General features: G+C 37.6%; 1 protein-coding gene across 11 annotated transcripts in view; it reads left to right on the top strand.

The window, feature by feature from the left end:
* The window catches only part of PCMTD1 (protein-L-isoaspartate (D-aspartate) O-methyltransferase domain containing 1), a 91,722-nt gene that overhangs the window by 53,445 nt on the left and 13,787 nt on the right, over nt 1-24,490 (top strand). For 4 of the 11 annotated variants that reach the window (XM_030553073.1, XR_003999121.1, XR_003999122.1 and 1 more), the window contains 3 exons: nt 118-282; nt 1,650-2,080; nt 7,402-7,504. The exons of 1 other annotated variant lie outside the window; for it this stretch is intronic. In XM_030553073.1, coding sequence (XP_030408933.1) covers nt 1,774-2,080; nt 7,402-7,504 — 410 coding nt within the window. In that variant the 5' untranslated portion in view covers nt 118-282; nt 1,650-1,773. Of the gene's footprint in view, nt 1-117; nt 283-1,649; nt 2,081-7,401; nt 7,505-12,489; nt 12,583-12,911; nt 13,014-21,226; nt 21,306-24,490 lie in introns of those variants that run through there. 6 more of the 11 variants (XM_030553074.1, XM_030553076.1, XM_030553075.1 and 3 more) reach the window with 4 other exon arrangements.

The raw sequence follows: 24,490 nt of genomic DNA, 5'->3' as shown, positions 1-24,490 counted from the left end.
TTATCGGAAGAATAAAAGCGCTTGCTTAGAAAGAGCCATGTGGTAACTTGTAACTGCTAGTAACACACTAGTCATAGCTCTTGAAGAGACTGCAAAGTACACTTGCTGGTCTTTTAGGCAGACTGGCTTGCTGGAGATATCGCCGTAGATGGCAGAGGACTGTGCAGCCTTCACACCCCTCTTCAGAAAGGAGTGGAACAAAGATCCTTAGCCAAAGACAGGTGATGGCTGGAAACCTGAAAGCGGGAACTCATGGAATAGACCATGAACGGGGGAATACAGGTGCAGTTACTGTGAAACTAATACTGTCCACTAAACTTTGAGCCAGGAACTGTGATTTCTCTTCTTATCTCTGTTGACTGACTGACTCATTTTATAGTTCTGTGCACTGCATAACCCTTACTGACCAAGAGCTCATATCAAACCTAGGAGACAATCACGTATTGGATTTTTAAAAGGCTGCTTTGGGGAATAGGACCCAGATCTTTCAGACATACCTCAACTTATCTGCTCAGCCGCCGTGCCTTTCAGAATTAATATAATTCTGTGGGTTTTGTTAAGCTGTCTCTAACCACTAGACCACAGTCTTGTCCCAACACCAAAGATAGGACCCAGGATTCCTTATTGCCAATATTCTACTGCTGTCTAGTTAATGCGTAACTCACTGCCAGATTGTGTCCAGATATCTTTCAGATAGCGAGTGTGAAAAATTGGGATGAGGGTGGAGGGTAATAGGCGCCTATATAAGAAAAAGACCCAAAAATTGGGACTGTCCCTATAAAATTGGGACATCTGGTCACCCTGTTTTTCAATGACTGGTCCAATTAGCCATTACTCCTGTGATTGGCAGAAAAAGGTTGCCCCTTCCCTCCCTTTTTTGTTGCTACTTGATGCAGTAAGAATGTTTGTTTGAGAAAGGTGTGTTTCCTAAAAAATGCCCCATTTCCCTGTAACTGACAAACTTAATCATAGAATTTTACCAGTATGTGAGTCTGAGCAGAATTTTATTCCAGCTCATGCATCATTATCCAAACTGTTACGACATCTGGAGTCGGTGTGATGTTTAACCACTAGTGATGCAAACCACAAAGAACATAGCTTAACTTTGTTGATTTGGATTATATAGTTTGAAAATGAACAAAAACCCCAGGCATAACTTTTTCTCTTTTAGGAAAGGAACACTTATTTGTCCAATATTAGGCAGGATTTTCAAAAGTACCTGGGTGATTTAGAAGCATGAGTTCCACTGAAAGTTATGTAGATGCTATTGAAAAATCCCACTCAGTGTATTTTGAAAGCTTTTTTTGTAGATGCTCAAAATCCATGGGGATAGGTTCAGTGCAAGAGCTTAAACAAGAGTAGAACATGGTGAATATTCAGACCTGACAATTATGGGGTGAGGGAGAATCTTTGTACGTGTAGACTAAGTAAATTGAATCTGGAAGACAAAGATTTAGGCATGTAATACTACTGTCACTTTTTTAATACTTCGTTAATTTTCCAGTGAAGTCGAACTACACTTCAAACCAGTAGCTTGACTGTTCTTCCCATTGCTACCCCTTTTGTTATGTGATCTCTGTATTAATTAGTTGATACTGCCTTTTTTCCCTGTGAAATTCAAAACAAGTAAACTTTTTTTTTTCTCCCAGGATTCATTTGTGATGTTCTGATGTGCTGTTGAAAGGAAAAGAACAGAGTCTGTTACGCACTGACACTTCCAAACGCTTCTTCTAATGTATTTTCAAACTCATTGAATTATCATAGAAATTCATCATGGGAGGAGCTGTGAGTGCTGGGGAAGACAATGATGATTTAATTGATAACTTGAAAGAAGCTCAGTATATTCGCACTGAGAGAGTGGAGCAAGCCTTCAGAGCAATTGACCGTGGTGATTATTATCTAGAAGGATACAGGGACAATGCTTATAAAGACTTGGCTTGGAAGCATGGAAATATACACTTATCAGCACCTTGCATTTATTCTGAAGTCATGGAGGCATTGAAACTTCAACCAGGATTATCTTTTCTGAATCTGGGTAGCGGAACCGGATATTTGAGTACAATGGTGGGATTAATATTAGGTAATTTCCTTTTTATTTTAAACATATATGAAATGTTGGTTACTGAATACACATTCTTAGATTAATATGTCAGCATTTTTGCCAGGGTTTTGTGATTTAATGTGTTATAGTTTTAAGTAATATAAAAAAAAGCATAGAGTTAGGAATTTGGAATGTGCTTTCAGAATATTGTGAAATATTTAAGAGCTGCTAGCTAATTCTTAGAAAAACTGGTATTGAAAAGCATTTTTTAAGAATTGCATTTTAATGAAAACAATATTTTTGCTGCTTACACCTCAGCCACAGATTAATCTTCTGTAGTCACCTGAAGCTGCAAGCCTCTTTGACACCACCAGAATTACCACAGAAGTCAAATGTTGAGTCACAAAGAATATTATGATTTTCAACAGGGAGTATGGAAACAATTTTTTCTAAATTTTTCTGCAGTTTTTAAGTTCACTAAAGACTCTTAAAGATTGTTGCTCACATAGAAGGCAAGAAATGTATATGCTTAGGACACAAAGTAAGCTGCTCTTCACAAAATAACCTAGATTAAATAACAGCATTAGTTTACTATTCATCCTCTCAGCTGTACTTAAATAAGGCTGTGCTGCCAGCTGAAAAGAGAATGTGGTATGTCATTTCATTTTAAAGCTATACCTTAGCAGAAAATGTACATTAAAATGTATTTGTTTTCAAAATGAAAGAAACTAAGCTCCAGTTCTGATTTTTGTAAGTATCCTCAGGTGTTTTCTACGTATTGTAATAAATTTGCATTACACAACAGAATTTCATTTATTTTGGTAGTGGGATACAAGTGTGACAGCCACATTTTTCTTCCACTAAATAAATATTGCATCTCTCAGTATTGTTTTCTAGTTAAGGAAGCATCACTTTCACTGCTACAACAATCTCACAAAATGTATACTTTTTCCAGAATATGGAGTTCTTGAAGTCTTGGATTATTCATTTTTACAAATAGAGATAATGGAGAGCAGAAAACCATTAAGGGAAGCAGATACTATTCTGAATGGAAGGAGAATATGTGACAGATTTGTCAATTCACTTCCACGAGGTGTAGGATTCCTTCCAGTTTAATGTAAACAAAAGTCAGAACTGATTCAGTGCTCCCTCTTGTGGAAACCGAGAATCGTTTCCTTACCCAATATGATATAGTAAGCAGTAATGCTTCTGGTGAAATATTCATTCATAGGTATAAACTCAAAATTCCAGTACATGCTGTTAAAAGAATTATAGTATTTCACTTTGTTCATAGACTCTCATAGACTCTAGGACTGGAAGGGACCTCGAGAGGTCATCGAGTCCAGTCCCCTGCCCTCATAGCATACTGTACCTCTTGTGCTAGCTCTCTGTTTATGAGCTTGGGGAGTTTAATCTTCATGGGAGATGATAAATATAGGCAATTTTGTGTGAGTTCTTCCCCAGTAGCTGTTAAAGTATAAATATACATATAATACGATTAGAGACCACTTCCTCTTTTGTTTGCTATTAGCCCTGTGTGCAGGACCATAAATATTTCCCTAGATGATATAAAGAGTGATGATGATGAAATAAAGCCCTTTGTCTTTATATTTATTTGTTTTATTTGTCTAGGAGTGCTCTGCACCTGCTTCTCTATATGAGGTTGTATTTACCTTATCTAGCTAATCTCTGTGGGGTCAGGGGTGTATGATGTGTGCTGCCTGGCCTACCGTCTCCTCACCCAGCACAGTTCTGACTCTGAAGATTGACCTGTGCGGGTTTCTAGAAAGTGAATGAAGAGAACTAAGTAGTGAAAGTGACTGATTTCTCCCCACCTTTTCACATGAGGGGTGAGACCTGCAACAGAGGGCCTTCTAACTGTGTGACTCAGCAGACACAACCTGCTCTGCAGTTCTTAATCTAGCGTGGTTAGTCAGATTTATAGCAATATTTGAACAAAATATTTTTGAAAAGAAAAGTTTATTTTACTGGTTTTAATAAAGGCAGCCCCTTCATGGAAAATGGAACCTTTACACCTTCTCAAAATGGAGCCTATTGTTTCAATTTGTACTGTATCGGGTTAGTGTTAGGAAGCTGAAGATTGTTTGTCAATGGTTGGGTATCTGATGGTTCAGTATAGGGTGGGAGTAGTAGTGTATACCATATTGATGATTTTGTGAATGTTAATGTGATGCCAAATTAATTTGCGGGTGACTTGAAAATGAGGAATATTTAAAATGCAAAGTGGTCTATATAACTTGCTACAGTAGTCAGAGATTAAGTTTAATATAAACAGAAGGGAGATAATGCACACAGAAAGCGTAGTTTACATAATTTTAATGATCAGTACAGACAAATCCTTTGATTTCAGTAATTGAGTATTACAAGATATTAGAACTGCAAACACTTTTCCAAGACTTGATAATGGTGGTAGATAATTGATGAGGTTAGTATAATCACACTGTGAAGGAAATTAATGTTTCTGCAGGAAGTAACACAAAAGTTAGGGTAGTGTCAGTTTTTATGAATTGGTTAGACCATTCTGGAATAGCATATACAGTTGTATCCTCAAATTGGAAAAGCTAATTAAAATAGTGGCACCACCTCTGTTTTGTTTAATATAACACATACATTTCAGTATTGCTGTATATCATTACACGCCATATTTTGGATAGTCATGTTGTTGCAGAAACTAATGACTGCCTCGTAACATGTTGATCATGAAAAGTTCTAGTATTACACACAAATGTTCCTCATTACCCTGGTAGACACAAAACTCAAAAAATGTGTTTGATAATCTTCATGATTGTCTTGAAAAGTGGTAAAAATTAATCTGTTTGGAAATTTGCATGAATTTTGGAACAGATGGCGGTAACTGTAATTGAAAACAGCTAGGAGTACAGCAAAAATACTAGACACATGAAAATAATGTAGGAGGTTAGGTTAGGGGAATGTGAATTCATTTCTAGTAAATTATATTTGAAAACCTGCTGCGATTCCCAGGAATGATTTTCTAAAATATTCTGTTTTGAAAACACTGATGCCTGTTCATTTTTTGCAAGAATGCTTGCTAGCTACTTCTAATTACTAGTCAGAAGCTTTTTTTGTTAGAATGATATTCTGATGAAGAATACCCTCTTTCTATGGGGAAAATTTCAGTTTTGCAGAATTTTTCATTTTTCCATTGGGAAAATCCGAATGCCAGCTGCCAGTCTAGAAGGTGTTTGTCAATTTCACTTTCTGCTGGTCCAAAGCGCTCTGCTGGAAGGGCTGACAGGAATCAGGGTTGAGGAGTGAGGGCTGGTGGAGTGGCTAGGCTCTCTGTCTCCCAGGCAATGAGGCTGAAAGGCGGTTTTCTTACAAGAATATGAAGATCTTTATTTTTGTTTTCCTAAAATGGAATATTTTTTGAAATGCCTTCACATGCAAAATTTCATAGTGTGTGTGTGTGTGTGTGTGTGTGTGTGTGTGTTTGTGTACACACATACACATATACATAAAAATATGAAATTTGGTTTGTGAAAGTATTTCAAAACATATATATATATATGTTTTGAAATACTTTCACACACCAAATTTCATATTTTTATGTATGTGTGTGTACACACACACACACACACACACACACACACACACTATGAAATTTTGCATGTGAAGGCATTTCAAAAAATATTATATATTGCATTTTGTCCTGGTTCACGTTAAATTTTGTTTTTAAAAATACTGAAAATGTTTACAGGTAGGGATTTCACATTTTACAGCCAGCTTTACTATTAATGCAAGAGACATTAATAGAGACATTTATTAACAGTGAGATACGTTAATAAAAGAGGTATGCATACCAACAGGACACCTTTCAGTGTTGTGAAAGCAGGTATCTCCCCTCTGGAGCACTTTGCCTCCTGTAAATCTGCCAGCAGGAAAGCTTTATGAACAATGCACGTAACAACAACCTCTTTTGGATCCACTTTGTTCATGGTGTACAAGATGTTCTAATTTCATACTAAGAATTACAGATATTGTTCAGCATATTGTGGTGATGTTGCACCATTAGGTCATACTTACTAAATGGACTGTATTAAAGGTTTTTTTTCCATAAAAGACAGGCTTTGCTGTGAATCTGCTATTTATTTTTATCCAGGGTACTTAAACATCTGAGATACTTCTATATTTTTTTTTTCTTTAAATGCTCAAAATACCTCTGTTCTGGAGAAAAAATCCTTATGAATTTCCCTGGATGAATAATTTTTGTTACTGAAATAATAATTTGAGGATGCTTCTTATATTAGATAATTAAGTGATGGGCTAAATAATTAATTCTAAAAGTAAAGGCTTGGGGAATAGTGATTACTGAATTAATAGAATTCAACCTCTACTTGCTGTTTGGTTGAAATGTGCTTTTCCTCTTCTCTGCATGGCTACTAAAATCTCTGTTCTGTGGGCTGCCTATTACATACCGAATTCCTACCTCTCTATGCCCACAACAAACATGGCCACCTCTTTACCTGGCAACCCACCTAACTCTAGTCTTAATGTCTCTCCTTGCACCTCCCTACTTTTGAATAGTCAACTTAGACCTTTTACCACAGACTGAAATTCAATTTCAAGCTGTTTGTTAAAAACACATGATTACTAAATGAGTTGAAAGGGTAAGGAGTTGAGTTAGAAGTGAATGTGGTGGACATGTCAGTGGGATTAATCTGAGTAGAGATCTGCACCAACACTACTGTTGTAGATCAATACTTGTATAGCACTTTAGTCAATTTCTGTGGTCCAGTTGACTGAAGGCTCATACCCCATAAGGATTCAGGAAATTGCATAATTGAGAAATGTGTATAATTATGGATATAGATTTGCGCATACTATGCTGAATCTCTGCCATCATCGGTTGAGATGATTTCACTTCAATATAATATGCTTTAAATTTACCAACTTTTAATTCTTCTACAAACAAATACATTATAACAACCACCACCTGCTGTCTTTAAAAATTTGTGCCACTCTAAAGTCTAATTAAAAGGCTAAGAAAAGATCAGACTTACTGCCTTATGAACTTTCTCTTATGAAGGCTAACAGGAAAAATGTACTTGTGCTTTGTTGGCGTTAGTGAGGTCATGTTATAACAGGAAATAGGGAGCCAGAACTCCTGGGTTGTACTCCTGGCTTTTTCACTGGCTCACTAAATAATCATGTGCTTTAGTTTACCCATCTGTAAAAATTATAAAAATATCCCCTTTTTTAGGGGTGTTCGAGGGCTTAATCAAATATTAATAAAAGCACTGTGATACCATTAGATGAAAGGTGTTACACCAGTGCATAAAACAGTACTTTACTTATAAAAAACACTTTTTTAATTACAGGCCCTTTTGGAATAAATCATGGAATAGAGCTTCATTCAGATGTGGTAGAATATGCCAAGGAAAAATTGGAGAGCTTCATAAAAAATAGTGATAGCTTTGATAAGTAAGTATCTCACTTGTCCAGTTCATTTTGCAACCAGAAATGTTTGGATTATTTTACTGAGGTACAATATTAAGCAATAAATGACATTTTGCAAATTTTAACATATTGCTAATGTTCATTATTGGAAATCATATTTGAAGTTTGTTGGACATATTTAAAGTGAGGTAAGTGGAAGTTAAAAAATACAGTTTTTTGGTTTTTGTTTGTTTAAAGTAGGGAACATCTTTGGTTGAATGCCAAAATCTATCCTCTTGCCTTTTTGCCATAAACACACTCACTTTATTATGCAGCTTCTTTTGTGTGCAGATCTGGAATAAATTTATAAGTATAACAACTCAGATTAATATTAACAGTCTGAGGCGTCACTGTGCCTAAATATTACTGAATAATAACATACAGCATGTAACCTAGCAGTGTTGGTTAGAGCGCACAGATGAACGAAAGAGACACAGGGATGGATTTAAGCAGCTGGCATCAACATTAATTTAACAATGGGGAGTGGCATTATACACCATCCCCTTCTCACATGCCAGATATTTAATTGGGTCCAGTGGAGAATTACAGGGCTTCCACCATATAACCAGTGACTCGGGATAGCCACTCTTCGACTTACTCCTTGGATTTACCTCACTCTTGAATCCTCTCACTTTTCCCTCTCAGAGGGTACCAAGAGAGGACCTCGGTATGTCATCTTTTCTTATAGGCAAAAGGTCCCCTGATGTCTAGGAAGACTTTACATTTTGTGGGAGGAGGGGCATGAAAGCCAGATCCCTTACATACTATTCCTGGGGGAATCCTGCACCAAAAAATTATTTGTTGTGCACAATATTTTAAAATTCTCCATATTTTATTTGTTAAAATAATGCACTGTAATCATTCTGGTTTCAATTATTTTGGTAATTTATTTAAACTAGAGTACAATGAATGGAGAATGGGAGTGGGGAGCATTGGAGGAAATCCTTCTAATTATTAGTCAACAAATATATGCAGCCATGTTCTCAGTGTTACATCGCAGGCAACTGAAGAGCAAGTGAGGGCTGTAGACTCAAACTCATAATTTATATTGGCTGCTGACCACCTCCAGAAAAGTCAGTAGCGAACAGTTCGTGGAGCACATTTGATAGGAAATTTTTTCAGCGCAAAAATTTAGACTAGTTCTAATCACTAAAGCACCATAACTATTTTTAAGACCATACTGATTTTTATACCACTCTGGCAATGTAAAGGAGCCTTAAAACATTTACCCCTGTTTTATACTCATGGAAGAATTCACTAAGAGCAATGGGAACAATTCACTAAGAAGGCAGGCTGCTACATTTTGGTCTGACACCTACCTCCTCAGAAACACCCCAGAACCCTGCGCCTTCACACCAAGCATTCCACAATAGCAAGTAAGAAGAACAGTGTGTGTGTGTGTCTCTCTCTCACAAGCATGATTGCCCAGCCCCCCTGTCCTGGTAGTGATTTAAGTCTCTACCAACTGCTTTGGGTGCCCAAACCAACCTGCCTGGACTGCTGGGGAGGGGTATGTGACCCCTCTTGTGGCTTCCCTTAGCTTCCCCGTCAGAAGTTATTTCTCTGCAGGGAAGCAAAGAAATCTGCAAGGGCCATGAATTCTGTGCACGCGCATTAACGCAAAATTCCCCCAGGAATAATATACCCCTTTTTCCAGCCAATGGGAGGCAGAAAAGCCCCACACCATCCCCAGGAATATTCTCACAGGTTGAGGAGTAACTAGGCCCTGGCAGGTCTGGGTATGTACTCTCCCATCTTCCTCCTCCCCCTGAACTTCCAGGTGTTGACTATTCCTCTGCTGTCTGATCTACACCCATACTGAGACAGCCATTCTGTTAGGATAGATAAACATAGCCAGGTAAGTTCTATAGATGGTGTAGTTAGCTTTACCGCTAAATTCGCTTGCTTGCTTTTATTAATTTTTAAATCTGATCTGTAATGTTATTTTGATAGGTTTTTTGTATATTTAATTTCCTTTGTTTCCACAATAAAATAAATGATACTATATTTAAAAAGATGAGTGTGTTTCATTACTGTCATCATCATTTTAGTTTTAGACACCTCCTGATATAATTGGAGGCTTGGTGCACCCTGCATTAAACTGGCATGAATTAAAAAGGATTATAACCAAAAGAATTATGCGTTTTTGAGTAATATGGAGCAATTATTCCATGACATATCTGTACAGAAAACTGTGTTAGCATGTAGTAACTAATGATTTTCTCTGCTCTAACATTACATTAATGATCTTGTACTTACGATTTGGATGCTGTTTCTTATTAAATCACCCAGTTTTCAGGCATTCATAACTTATTCATAAAACTATCTTTTGGGTTTAGGAGGAAGGAAGGTTGGAAAAGAGGAGAGGGAACAATGCAAATCACAACTTAATAAAAATATGGCCATTTTTGAGCTAGATGAAGGTTAAAAACAGTGGGTTTTATTTATTTTCAGTCCCTTTGTTTCACTTTATTAAAAACTTAGTTATAAACTTTGAACTTGGCATGTTCTTATTCTTGAATGTAGATGAATGTCTATACTTCATTTGAAGAAAAGTTGTTTTGAGATATGTTATGGAAGTCTTACAATGAATTGAAATAGTAAAGGGTTTTTTCCCCTTTTCTTCATTAAGACTTATTTAGTTGTGGTGCTCAGCATGTTGCTCTACATTAAGGTGATAGTTAAGTCATTCTTTTAGCTGCAAGTGTATTCCATTGTGTAACTAGATCATGAGATTAATGTAGGTATCATACACAAAGCTTTTATGCCCATTAACAAGTTTGGATTTTTTACGCCACAGGATGTTACTCAATCATCATTCTTGCAACAAAAAGTAACCAAGCAATGACTATTTAAAAAAAAACTAAACCAACAAATAAAATTCTGTTAAGTGTGTAACTGCTTCCTGATAATAATATATTTGGTCACCACTAGGTTACAAATGAAGGAATAAGGGCTGGCTGCCTGATGGATAATTTTTCCTGTCTTGAATATACCTAATTTTGGCTATTTTCTTTGAAAATAAAGCTTATTGTACTGAGTTAATACTGTATTTGGATGGGTGATATCTTGACGACCTGATGTATGGTGTTCTAAGGGAATTGTTCTTCTGATCCTACTAATTTGTTTATCATATATAAAATATTTTTAAAACGGCTGTCTGTCCTAAAGACCTAGTAGCAACATGCTATTGTGGTGGAGGCCTAGTTTTGGTTCCTGGGGCTTCAGTTGATAAATGAGATACCTACCCTGCGGATACAATGGTCTGTGACTTCTAATCTCAGCTGATTGAGATTGGATCTGCTCAATACTTGGATGAGAAGCATTCCAGGAAAAAGTGTTCATGGAAAGCATGTAGAGTCTTTCACTTAGATCACTGGCTTGAACCCAGCAGGGGTCTGTGGACTGAAAATAATTTTCCTCTGCTTATTTGGTGGTATAGCTCAAACTAATTATATTTGAGGTTATATTTGAGGTGTACTGACAGGGCAAAACTTGGAAGTTTTGAATCGCTACTTCCTGTCTTGTACTTATTCAATGGATAAGTAGGCGTCTTTGGGCCTAACTGTCTACCTCGTATCTTTTAAAATTGTGTTAGCTTATTTTTAACTACTTACGAAGCTTCAAACTAGATTTTAAATACACATTTTAAGCAAAGGTTCTGTAATATGCTGAATAATACTATTCCAGACTGTTCTAGTCACTTGTACTTATAAGTCATAATCTTTCTATGTTGAGCATTTCTGTGCACAACCCAGAGGGGAGCAGAGACTACATTTCCAAGTGGCAAAAGTTTCAGTATTTCTGTGCTTGTCTTTGTGTTCATGTCTTGGATAAAAATATAAAAAATCCTCCAAAGAAGTTCACCAGTGCATCTTTAAAAAGTTGCTTGGCTTGGTTCTTTCCACTTAAATTTTTGTCACTAAGCAAAAAACTATAGATACTTATAGGACAATTTCCTGGATGCTTTGTATATTTCCAGCCCAGCACATGGGAGTTTTGCTTGGGGATCATGCAGCTAAAGCCTGATGCTTAACACAGAGTTCTTTTTCATACAACTTAAACACGTGGAGTTATTTGTAGTGTATACTATACATCCTCTTTTATAGGAGAAATAAAAGGATTTCTGCATGTTTCATCTATGTTGTATAGCATAACCTACAATTTTCTCCCAATTCCTGATGAGCAAATCCATAGACAAAAAGATTAATCTCTTAGCAGGTGGAACAGGTTTAGATCAGAGTCTGGGAGCTCTATGAAAGTAGCATATTCATCCTTAAAGAGATTTTTGGGGGTGGGGGAAGCATGCTCCTTTTCTTCAATGCTTAGGGTGATTGACTCCTTCTGGGAGTTCAACTGCCATCCTTTGGCCCTTCTGAAGCTGTTCCCCTACATACAACAACTCTTCAGCATCTTGCTTTAAAAAGGCAAATCATTCCAATAATCATTTGTATTTATGTCCATATTCCACTAATCTGTAAAAGTTTTTGATTCTCCTGTGACTGGATATGGAGATGGAGTTGTCATTTGATAATCTAAGACAAATAAAGTGTTGTCTTGAGTATATTTCACAAGATAGTTTTACCTCTAGAAGCAAACTAGATAGAAAGTGCTTTCTTAATTCTGATTACTCTTTGTAAAGATGTGTTGTAAAAGAGAGCTTATTTAGGCATTAATTGAAGGATGATCTTGGTCTGAGTTTGACATGTGGTAAGAATCGCTTCCACATTTAACATTTGAGCGAGGATGCATGCCACCTAAGGAAAAACTCAGTCCTTAAGAAGGCTCTATCTAAAGCACATATGTGCAAAGTGTCAGGCCCCGCTTCACCTGTTTATTGAAGGGGAATATGTTGTCTTTTCTGCTCCCAGTCGGCTTCTAGACCTAGAATATCCGTCTCGGAGGGAGAGCCACAGGGCAGGGCTAGGTCGCCCATCTCCTAACACCCTATCAAAAACCAAACGTGTGTAAGCTGCTGAAGTGAGTGCCGTGAAAGAAATATCTACACTCTTCTCAGGATCAAAAGAATTTATCGCTACTCTTCTAAAGAAACAACTGCAATGGTAAGTGACTAGGATTCTAGTACTACTTCTCGGATAAATGTTATGGATACGACTTCCTCCTAAAGTCTTTTAGTAAGTTGTATCTGCACTGGGAAAGTGAAATTTTCTATTGTCAGTCTCCCAGCAGCATTTCATGGTATCCAGTAAAATTTAGTTCATTTTAGTTAGAACATTGTTAAGGCTAATTTCTCCATTTCTAAGGGAAGTTCAAACAATAGTCATGCACAAGGAGTCATTAGGGTTGCCAGCCCTCCAGGATTCTTCTGGAGTCTCCAGGAATTAAAGATTAATCTTTAATTAAATATTATGTCCTGTCATGACACCTCCAGGAATACATCCAACCAGAATTGGCAACCCCTAGGAGTCATCAAAGAAGAAAATAGTCTTCATCCAGCTGCAGACGAATGATTAGCCTGCTATAAAGACAAAAGGTATAAGCTATCAAAAAGAAAATGAAACATGCATTTAACCAAAAAGAGAAAAGTAACCCCTGAACCTGTTCCAAGTTCTGGAACCTTGTGCCATTCCAGAGGGGGTGAACTGTCATTGAGCTTTACTAGTCTAACGAGGATTACCAAAAAAGAGATTGTTAATTAGAATTCTCTGACTCTATGAGAGTGTGGCAAACATTTGTTTATATTCTTCATCACCCATTATCTGGAGATGTTAGAGGAATATTAATAACCATGATGCCTTATGAATTGCAGGACTCTAAAAATGGATATTGGAGCCAGCCTTACCAAAAGTAGGGGCAGCAACTGAATCTTCCCAAGTACCCATTTTATACTAGTTGAAGAAATCCCCTCTAGTTGAAGAAGCATTGCAGAAAGATCTCCTAGACAAAAGTAGAAAAAGGGACACTGGTTCCATTCAAACTTCTTTTGCTTCTACAAATTTTGATAGGAGTAGAATTATGAACTGACCCAAAGGAAGCTATTGACTACCATGATCAAACTAGTAAGTCAACAGCAAATATCGCTAGCTTCATATTTTATAATGGTCATTTATGTTGACTTATACATTAAGATTTCACTCTATAAAACAATATGCATTACTTCAATGGAAAGATTATCTGCTTTCCAAATTTTCATCACAAAATTTGCTGATGGGAAAACTTGAGGCACGAAAAAATACTGTTGCAGAAGAAATGGAGAAGGGAAAAGTCTTCTCTATATTCAAAACCTTAAAGCCTACAGTGGAATCTCTTTAGATAATTCTTTCAAAATCTTTTGTTTCTATTTTATCTTCAAGGTTTAGATATACTACATGAAGGATTCTAAATTCTGGAACAGACTCTGAAGGGGTGACAAATCTAGACATAAATATTTGTAAGAACTAGTGATTGAATCACAAGTATTTGTTCTCCAGAGTTAATCAGATTGGGGGAAATGTGTTTTTGCTCATCTCAATGAAATGGATGATAACATCAACAAATTAACTTTTGAAAATGTATATCTAAGGGTCATGTAATACACTAATTACCTCAGTTTTTATTCAGGTAATCTTGTGCTCCAAAGTTGTTTCTGAGCTCTGCTTGAGTTTTATGTGATTCTGAGTATTTAATGCACTACTGCATTAATTTGAAGTTGGATGAAGTATCAAAGAGAAATGTTATCTGCTACATTATCAGCTACATCTCTAATGCTAAACCTGTTGCATTCATTGTTGTAGTGGATGCATAGTGTTACATGTCACTTCAGATTTTAAGGGTCACTTGCTTTCACAGGTTTACTAGTATTATAGTCTACTCTTCAGATTGTCTTCAGCTTTATATATATTCCCCCAAATAGTAGCGTTCATTCCATATCTGATGGGAAAGGGGACACACTGGAGCTTTTAAAACTGTATTTGCTTATAAAAGCAATAATAGTCTACAATTAGTAGTAACCAAGATGTCAAATGTTATAGAAAAAGAATTAATTAAATGCCCCCAAAAGCAATATACCACTTAGAGAAAGGCCAACGCAAGTGATTTTGGGGAGAAGGTGCTATTTTATTCAAAAATAGAGGTATAAAGTGTGTATAGTACAGAGAAAATGTGAACATTGACTTAAAGATTTTGCCTTTTGTCTTCTAACCGCATGACGTAATAGAAACAAGAATTTACATATGCATCTTGTAAAATTATATTTGTCATTATGGCCCCATATTGAATAAGGATACAATCTTTCAAATACAACAGTCTTTGACTGTTGTTCATAAACATAGTCAGAAAGTTCTCCCAAAACACTTCTGAGAACAGCATTAACAATGGGAAACCCCTTCCTGGATTGGGCAATATATGAAAAGTACCTTTTTAAGCTGACAGTCTCTTGACAACTCAGAAGCACATCAGGAACTGAGGAGTAAGAATAATTGCACAGGAATGTCAAAGGTTATTAACAACGAGCCACATATTAATACTATCAGAAAGCAATATTTCAGCCTGTCCCATGAAAGGCCACAGGAATTGTTTTTGAGCAATGACCTCTAATATTTTGGCAATGCAAATACGTATACAACATGAACATTACTTTGCCAAATTGACAGATAGTTCTCCAAAGGGAATCAAATTTTCATTGAAGACTTAGCACTCAAATACAAACTTTCAGAGATACTGAAATAGACTAAATCAAAACACAGTACTCTATTTTCTTAACAGAAGGGACTCTGGGAGCATTTGCTGTGGATGTTCAATACTATCCAAAATTTCTATTTTATTTACAAGAGAGAGGCTCTTGCAAACCAGGTTTCTTTTCTATATCCAATCTCCTCCATATAAGTTTGACTTTGCAGTCATCCTGTGAGATCCTCATCACTTCAAACATCAGCATATAAAATGTATGGCTAAGATACAAACACTAATGTATGAAAAAGAAACCAAATACTAGAAGGAAAAAAATTGATACTCTAGCAAGGACTATCTCTGGGATTATATCAACATCTTCAAAGTACAAGAGACTGTTTTGAACAGTGATATAGATTCTGAGGGTTAATTCTGGAATCTGTATACTCTCACACTGTAAGATTGTGAAAAGGTGTAAATCTAACTGAGATTTATATAAGAAATATTTTTATCCTGCCTAAAACTTGTACGATAGGCAATTAACAAATGCTTTTAAGAGATGAGTTTAATTTCTTCTTGATTTTTGAATACTTAAACAATATTTTTATTAGATGTGAATGCTAAAGCCAAAGCTGTTTCCATGGCCTATCAGTATTAGATTCATAATTTGCTTTACAAATATTTTGTGTATACCAAAGCTTAATTTCCTTTTCTTAGGCCACAAGAAATTGGCCTGTCTTGGTCTTAACATAAAAAGGGTAAAGTAATGGCACAGCTGGATACACGAAGAACAATAAAATCTCCAATTATTTTTAAAACAAATAAGTGTTTTGAAATACCAAATTGTTATACCGCTTATTAAGATTTTTTAAAATAAGAGCCTCATTGGAATCTAGCATCCGCAATGACCCAGATGGGAAGTTAGATCAAAATGGAATAATGCTAGCCATGTCCAGAAATAATCAACCACCTTCACAGCTGTTTGTTCCCAAGTCACTAGCTTGTCTAGATTTACCATACCACAAATAAATACATCTTGAAGATTCACTGAAAGGCTTTTTTTATTGAGACCTTAGCTCATAGTTTTCGTGCTTCCCCTGCCAAAGTTAATGATATAAAGAATATCTCAAGCAGTACAGGCTGTGCAGCTCCCTGGACTGTTTGTGTTCATGACATCATCTGTGGAGGGTGAAACACAGAACCCTGATGTGACAAGTTTCCTGCAAGAGGAAATAATTTTCAAAATTGTGTTTAAAACGTGTTTGTAATTTTTGAAGTCTACTTGCTTATGTGTTTTCTTAGGATGACATTCTTTTATTCTGGCTACAGTATTCAGTCTCTATGCAGGTGGAGAGTGAGGAGGTGGGGAGCTGAATTTTACCCCGTCAATGGAGGGGTCAGGAGCAGGGACTACTGCAGAGCCCCCCAAACACCACAGACTGAAATAGCCCCTCTAGATCAGATGTGCAGTAATGTGGCTCCCTGTCATAGCCTGACACTGGGCCATCATCAACACTCCTTCAAAGTATCCCATGCAGTGGATACAACAGGAGCCTCTGTATGACTGTTGAGTGCCAATGCCCAGCACAACTCCTGTGTTGGCTTGAAGTTTGGGGATTTTAAGATACAAGTTTTTTAAAATTTTATTTTCAGAAAAAGCTTTGGGGCAACTTTTGAGAGCTAAACACTTATGTAAGTCTATAATTCTGTGCGTCTTGCTCCACCCATCCTCGGAGGAAGGAAAGTATCAGAATCAACTGTTATAAAATGGATAAGATAAAACATCTAGAAGTTATGAAGGAACAGTGCACAATCAAGTCTTTAACTTTGGTAGTACAAGATCCATCTCTACTGCAACATTTGGGAAACTAGTCCAGTAACATTGGCTGGGTGGATGGATGGAGGTAATGGATTGTTTTTAAATATATAATTAAACATTCTGTCCTTTTTTCCTCTCCACCATTTTGCTTGTTCACTTTATACATTCTCAGATGTAGAAACCATGGGCCCGGTTTTCATTTATATTAAAGTCTCTGGCAATGAAAAGTAAATGAAAATCAAGTGCCATGTCTTTGTGCATGTGCTAAAGTGGGACTATGATCCTGATTTATTTTTTTTTGGACCAGTCCAAAATAACACCAACAAAAGAAATAAGCAAGATAATTGTGTAGTCATCATTTTGGAAAATATTACAAATTGATATGAGTCAATGGAATGACTCGTGAGTTAGAACTGCAAGGTTCGGTCCTTGATTTGGAAAGCCATTTCAGATGAATCTTGTGGAAGAATGGTATTCAGTCTAAATCAAACTTGCTCCAGTATCGTTCAGCTACTTCTCTCTGTGATGGAGTGGGATATTACTATATCAAATTGTGAAGGTTTTTATACCTGTGTTCTGTGACCACATTTGTTTGGACTTGCCCAAGGGCAGGCTGTTGTGCTACACTCCAGGCAGCTGCTTTTCCTGGGAAAGGTGGTGTACATCTCACTGAAGGGCCATTGCTGGCAGCCATTGATTTTGACTCTCACCTACAGGCCTGTCCCTCATGGAACAATGGTAGTTCTACAGAGTGCCCCGAAAGAGAGGTTGAGGGGGACAAGCATGACCGATGGCTATAGCACTTATAGTTTGCACACGTGGCACAGAGACAGAGGCCCTATGTAAGATCAGGGTTTCCCTCTGTGCAGGAGGGTTGACGGCTACATATAAGGACTTGCAGGACAGAGAGGGAAGGAGGGACTCTGCCCAGCTTAGTCTGTTGATGCACTACAAACTCACAGAAAGAGGTGAGCTCATACTATAGGAGGGTGCATGTTAGGACTTCAGGTCTGTTTTCAGAGATCTGTAACTCTTGATTGGTTTAAGAGTAAATATGGTTAAATTCTTCTGCTAAAGCCTTTGGTCTTTGATTTTCTGTCACGTTGTGTCAGATGGGGTTAATTAAACAAGTAAGTCCTAATTGCCCACAGCCTAGATTGAGCTCTGGGGGATTGCGGAGAAGCAACTTGTGGGGGCTTAGGAGGATTCAGACACTGGTTTCTGGACATTGGCATCCCATATCCCAAGAAAGGGCATCAGACAAAGTCTGAGCCTGGGAATGTGAGCCCTAGATCTCTTGAGCTAGTGAATAGAATCCAGACGCAGCTGGCTTGGAAGCACATGAGACTCAGTGATTGGGTCCACTCTCTGTGGGCTAGTGACTATATATACTGAGTTGCTGAGCCAGTTTGTAGCACCCTCTAATTGAGGGTTTAATTCTATGATATTGATAAACAGAAACGTTCCTTTACCCTCTCTGCTTGTTATATCAGACACATAATATGATTGTAGATATGGATACAAGTGAAATCAAAATTAACCTCTTAACTTCTTTTTTCAAAGTAAACACCGCGGTCCAAATAGGTGAATGTTTAATTTTTATTCTGTAGTAATATTTCATTGCTGGTTCCTATGGAATATAAATATGGATTTCATAGTCTATGTTTAATTAAACTGCTTTGGCAGGAGAAAGTGAGAAATGAACTTAAACTCCCTGGATCCTTGATTGACAGAACGGTTTTGTTGTTTTTTTTTACTTCCAGTGAAATTGTCTGAAAGAACATCCTGTTTCTGTTGGATTCATGGGCGTGTTATACCAGAGAGAATAAATTAACAAAACATTTTTTTCATGACTGCTTCTTCAAATGCAAGCTATGAAAATGCAGTAATTACAGTTTAGAGGGAAAAGTGTATCATTACGAATAAGCTGTAACAAAATCAAGTGTAGTATGGCTATCCTTGGCCCAGTATGAAAAATCGGTGCAATGTTAAATTATTGTATGCCGTGTGCTTGTGGCAGGTATCCATTTAAACACCGAGGAATTCTTCCTGTTGCCATGTTATAGATAACTAGAATTTTAATTTCTGATATTCTTGGTGGTCTTACCAAACTCATAATGAAAGGTATCTGATTCTGTTGAATAAACTGATATGATTATAAGCACATTCTCCGTATTACAGAGCATTGGGTCAGCATTATCTACATATTTACTTAGCACAGTGTATATGAAGTAACACAGAGAGATTTTTCTAAACTTTCCTAAAAAAAATAAATCAAACCGCAATGGTAATCACATTAGGTGTTAACAAAAGGTGACTCACATCAGGCATTTGTTAGACCTAAATCTTTTTCTAGTTTCATTTCAGGGCAATAACTAAGTGAAATATGTCTTATCTTGATAAGTAGCTTATGTATTTGTCAGTGCCAACATTCTGACAATAAATTTTTTTCCAGCAAAGTTCTTGGTGTTAAAAAAATAAAAAGCTTAATGTTAGAGAGCAAAGGAAATTGAATGACTAATCCATTTTGATGGCTAAAAAACATTGGAAATTAAATCAACGGTGACATCGTGTGTAGTGTCAATATGACTAAATGAAGGATTTTAGTTCAGATTAAATTGAATTTCATATTAAAACAAACTTGGTTTATGTGTTCTGTGGTATTAAAGTGTAATGGAGAGATGTGACAAAGTGATGTTCATTTTTGAAGCATTTTATTCATTATATTACAGAAGAATATTTGTATTATAGTCAGCTTTGTGTAGTATTCTGCAGAAATTATGGGAAAAACAAGCAGTGTGGCATGCGGGTAGAAGAGGTTGCTATAGCTAGGCTGTAGGTTTCCTTCTTCCAAATGCTACTGCATTTATCGTCAATTGTTTACGCTGGAAGTGGTCTGGAGGTGCAATACAGTGATGTGAACTTTGGGTATGTTTTTGCCTTTTGAGGGAAAGGTACCCTAAAGTATTTGATTTAAAGAAAAACCCGGCAAAGCTCTAAATGCCTCTTTAAAGATTTTGGTATATGAAGCATAGTAGAGAAGAAATTCTCGTCTCTCTCCAAAAGAGGTTATATCAACTGAAGTCTTCATGAGACCCTATTGTTTCAGTATCTGGTCTCATACTACATCAAAAGTTTGTATCAAAACTCTTGTGAGCAACTGTTTTTCAACTGAAGTATATTTTTGGGAAGCATTTGATCACTTAAAAATAGATCCAGGAAGCTTTACACATCTTGTAACATAGAATTAAACTGTCATCTTTGTATTCAGAAATTCTTGAGTTACTTATGGAGTCAGAAAATGAGTATATTAATAGGAGGGGGGCACACAATAGAGAAGCAGGTACTTCTGTTTGCTTCGACTCACAGATTCTTTAACGTTCTATCTTTAGTTCCATAGCTCCTGTTTGTTTTTCCTACTCCAGGAAGAGCAAGTCAGTTCAGGAGGCTATTCTGGGTTGGGGTATTTTATCTGTTTTCTGCATGGCTGAAACTTTGATGGTGATAGCTTTTTATTTTTTCTTTAGTCTTTAGACCTCCAGTAGTTAAGCAGTGGATTCACAACAGTACCTTTATACTACTGAAGTGATCATTGATTATTTTATTATTCATATTACCATGTGACTTGTATAGCCTGTCTCTAGTCATATAGTGCCAGGTCATGGACCAGATGGCGCTTCCTGGCCATAGTAATGGCTTTCTCTGCATATCACAAAGGCTGCATGTTGCTTCAAAGGCCTTTACCAGCTCACTTGAATGAAGACTGCAACCTTAGGCCATAGACAAAGATTGCAAAATGCCACAAACATAGTAAGAAGGAAGAGTTCCTGGTATTCCTCCTTGATTCAACCGTGTGATGACCCCAGCCCATAAATCAGAGACATATGTAAAACAGAATTTGGCTGCTCCTCCACACCCCAAAAAGTGTGCAGTAGAAACACTAATGTTCATATTGTGCCTTTAGGGAGCTGCTAGCTCATCTGGGCTATTTTTGTGGGCATTGTGGGAAGCTCTCCCCCTCTCCCCTCTGCAGTTAAATTCTGAAGGAGGAGAACAGGTATTTTCTCTGCTAAAACTTTTCAAAGGGTCCCTAACCACAGTTGTCTTCACTGACTATAACAGACACTCTGAAAATGTGTCTGGAATCTCCACATGTCACTTCTCTAAAAGAGATTTATTTTTTTTAATAAAGTAAGATTTTTATGTGTTACCCATGTGCATGCCATTGCATTTTCTTGGAAATACTTCCCTTTCCTATTTATTTCAGAAAGATAAAATGGCCAGAAGTGCCACAAGCATCAAGAGACAACAGAGGCTACCAGTAGAGGAAGCATGGAAGGCTGCTGCTGGGAGTGTCTGGTAATATGTTTGCCAGATCCTACAGAGGAAGGGCAAGAAGAAGCCATTAATGAAAAAGGGGTTGTAGTAGTTGGTAGGTCAGGCATATAGACTGGCTACCTCTGCTTTTCCCTAAGACCTTGGACTAGAGCAAGGATCCCCTGTAGGGATCGTGAACAGGTTTCATGAATTATTACCATCCCTCCTCCGCCCATCTTTTTTTCTTTTTGTGGTTTTTCTAATCCTTGTGTTTGCAGAGATAATATAAAACTGAACTAAAAGTGAATCAATGCAGTGACTGACAGCTTGAATAACTCTGATTTGTGAACTGCCCATCTCAAGCAGGGTCCTGTGGACTCTTCAATTTTGTTGCCATGTAATCAGGCTTTTTCCCCATGATGCCATTAAATGGAGAATTCTGTCATCTAATTAATTTATTCTTCTGCATCCAGGCATCCATTTGTTTTGTTTGTTTGTTTTTCTGTCTCCCTGTCCTGCTGGGACCTGCTACCTCTTGCTCTCCCAGCTTCCCCTCAAGGTGAAGTTAATTGAATTATAGTATGTACACCCTGCACTGTTCCGTAGAGATGGATAAGACAGTCCCAACCACCCTCCCTTTTTTTCCCTCTGCTGTAGATCTGTTTCTTGCAGCCTGGCTTTCCGTTCTAGTGGACTCTGATCGAAATGCATATCAGAATGCTTGAGAGCTACCCATAATACTTCAGAGGCTGTTGCAGTAGTTGGCAAAGTATTTTGGGATATGCATACAGCTAATAATAGGAAGGAGCACTGAGCTGTTTCAGGATCAAACATCCATCTTTAGAAAAGAAATGCATTGAATTCTTCAAGCAAAAGCTTATAAATTTACAAAACCAGAAGATTGTTTTACTGATAGCAATACTATGAACATAAGACGTTGAGTATCATACTTCGTGCTGCTGTAAATAGTGAAAGCCACCAAGTCTCGTTATAATTTGAGGAAACATTGATAGCTCCCTGTGTCTTGAATGTTGTCAGTGTTTTGTTGGGATCTAGTGCTGCTGTTAGTCAATTCTAGACATTCTCTCTCCAGTGATGTAGTCCGCTGTCAAATTCACAACATGTCTGCAGATCTCCGTGAACTTCTCAATAGAACTGGATAAAGGTTGAGATCCACTGGATTTAGAGACCTTCCAGATGAAATCAACCTGTGACTGTACCCTCTGAATGGATAATGTTGTTTGGTTTACACTTGGTATGGTTTTTCAGGGAAGAAAACAATTCTGTCTTTCCCATCTCACCTCCCTATAGACATCTTGTAAATCTTGTAATCCCATATTTTCTGTTTGATAAATTTCCAGCTATCAATTTTTAAATCTAATCCAAAATTAGCATACTTTTGTATGCCACTTACTTCACCAGCAATGTGCTGCAAAGATTTGATTATTGTCAGTACAGATCTGCATACTTCAGTAAACATGAATATAAGTACCGAAGTCAGAACCCTCTGGGAAGTTCTTCCCACATGAGTCTAAGCATATTGGAATTTCAGGTAAGGAACTGTGGCCCAGAGTTCTGTTTTTTCAACCTCCAAAGCCATGAGGTTGAAACTCCTTTTGAACATTTCAGTCGGTACTGAATAATACACAGGGCTTACGCAAAGAATTCTGTGGCCATATAAACAATTGCATGACTTCTTCCTTTTGATGGAGCAGTTGAGAGGGAACCAGGCAATGACAGAGGATGAAGGAAATGCAGGTATCAGTCACAGCCTTTTATAGAGCCCTATAAGATCAGAAGCCCTAATGGAGGGATCTTGAAAGCTATGCAGGACATACCTGTGTGTAACTCTTGAAGGTGGACAGGAGAAGTGCGAAGTACCTTAGAAGCAGCAAAGAATCCTGTGGCACCTTATAGACTAAAAGATGTTTTGGAGCATGAGCTTTCGTGGGTGAATACCCACTTCATCAGATGCATGTAGTGGAAATTTCCAGGGGCAGGTATATATAAGTACCTTAGGAGCTCCATTTGAATGTAGCTAGGGGCAGGCTGACCTTTCTGCACACTTGAAGCATGATGCAGCTGTGGCATTTCTGAGCCGCATCAGGGACAAGGGCCATGTCTTTCAAAGCTTTGGTTTAAACTTTAACAATTTCCTAGTTGGAGCCCTTCTCAAACCACCCTGTTATTGTATAAGAGCACTTGAAAATATTTATGAATGTAGGTCTGACCCTCAGGAGCCTCACCATCTAGCAGCACTACAGAGAAGAGGGGAGCATATAGACACTTATGGCACAAGACTGAGTGTTGAGCGTTTTAGGCTGCTATACTGCCTATGAAGGGGAAGGAGGCTTGTGACAGTAGATCGGTAGAGTTTCTCTGCTGTACTGGGCTTTGCTGCATAATCTAGGTTCAAGGTATAGCACAAAACAGGCAACATCTAAGAATGTAGGACCTTACTAATTAAGCAATTTTTCTTGAAAGGAGTGTGTTTATACCTGTGCTCTGGGATCAGCATTAGCTGCACAAATTGATTTTGGATGAAATTTAAAATGCTGGTTTTGACTTGAATATCTCTAACAATATGATTTAGATTCTCTGTGACACCACCTCTTGTCCCTTGTGATACTGCTGCAATGGCTTCTGTTCCAGCTGCAGAACTTACTGCACCTCTATCCCCTTTCTGCTCCCCTAAGGGTCAGGCCTCATACCTTTACCTCTCCTGGGGTGGAATTCCTCAATTCTCCCACACTTAGACCAGGTCCTGGGCTACAGTACCCTATGTATGAACTATGCTCACCCATGTGGTCTGACTAGATTTGGCGACTGTGATTTTCCCTTTGGGAGTTTGTGACCAGTGGGGTGTGTGCTTATCATACAACTTACTTAAAACTAAAGAATTTTCTTTTGACAGTAGGAACAAAGCATTTAGGCAGTAAGGATTTTAAAACAGTCTACACATATCTGTTTTACCTTCACCTCTACCATCCCCTGCTGGTAAACTAGGTTAGGCCTAACTTCAGTCACCGAAGGTGTCTGTCAATCTGGTTCCCCTGAATTCCCTAAAATCTTGAGAAGGAATGAGTCCTTTTTAGTCCAGTCACAGTTTTTGTTCTTGTCAATTCTCAGGCTTTGTCCCTGCTTGTCAAACCCAGTTCTGCAAGATGATTGGAACAGGAGGTAGAATCTCTAAAGTTAATAGTTCAGGGATTTGTCTCTTAACCCTG

Source organism: Gopherus evgoodei, chromosome 2 (assembly GCF_007399415.2).
Source record: "Gopherus evgoodei ecotype Sinaloan lineage chromosome 2, rGopEvg1_v1.p, whole genome shotgun sequence".
In the NCBI taxonomy this organism is placed as follows: Eukaryota; Metazoa; Chordata; order Testudines; family Testudinidae; genus Gopherus; species Gopherus evgoodei.
The sequence above is the reverse complement of the archived record's forward strand: the minus strand, read 5'-3'. Positions and strand labels throughout refer to the sequence as shown.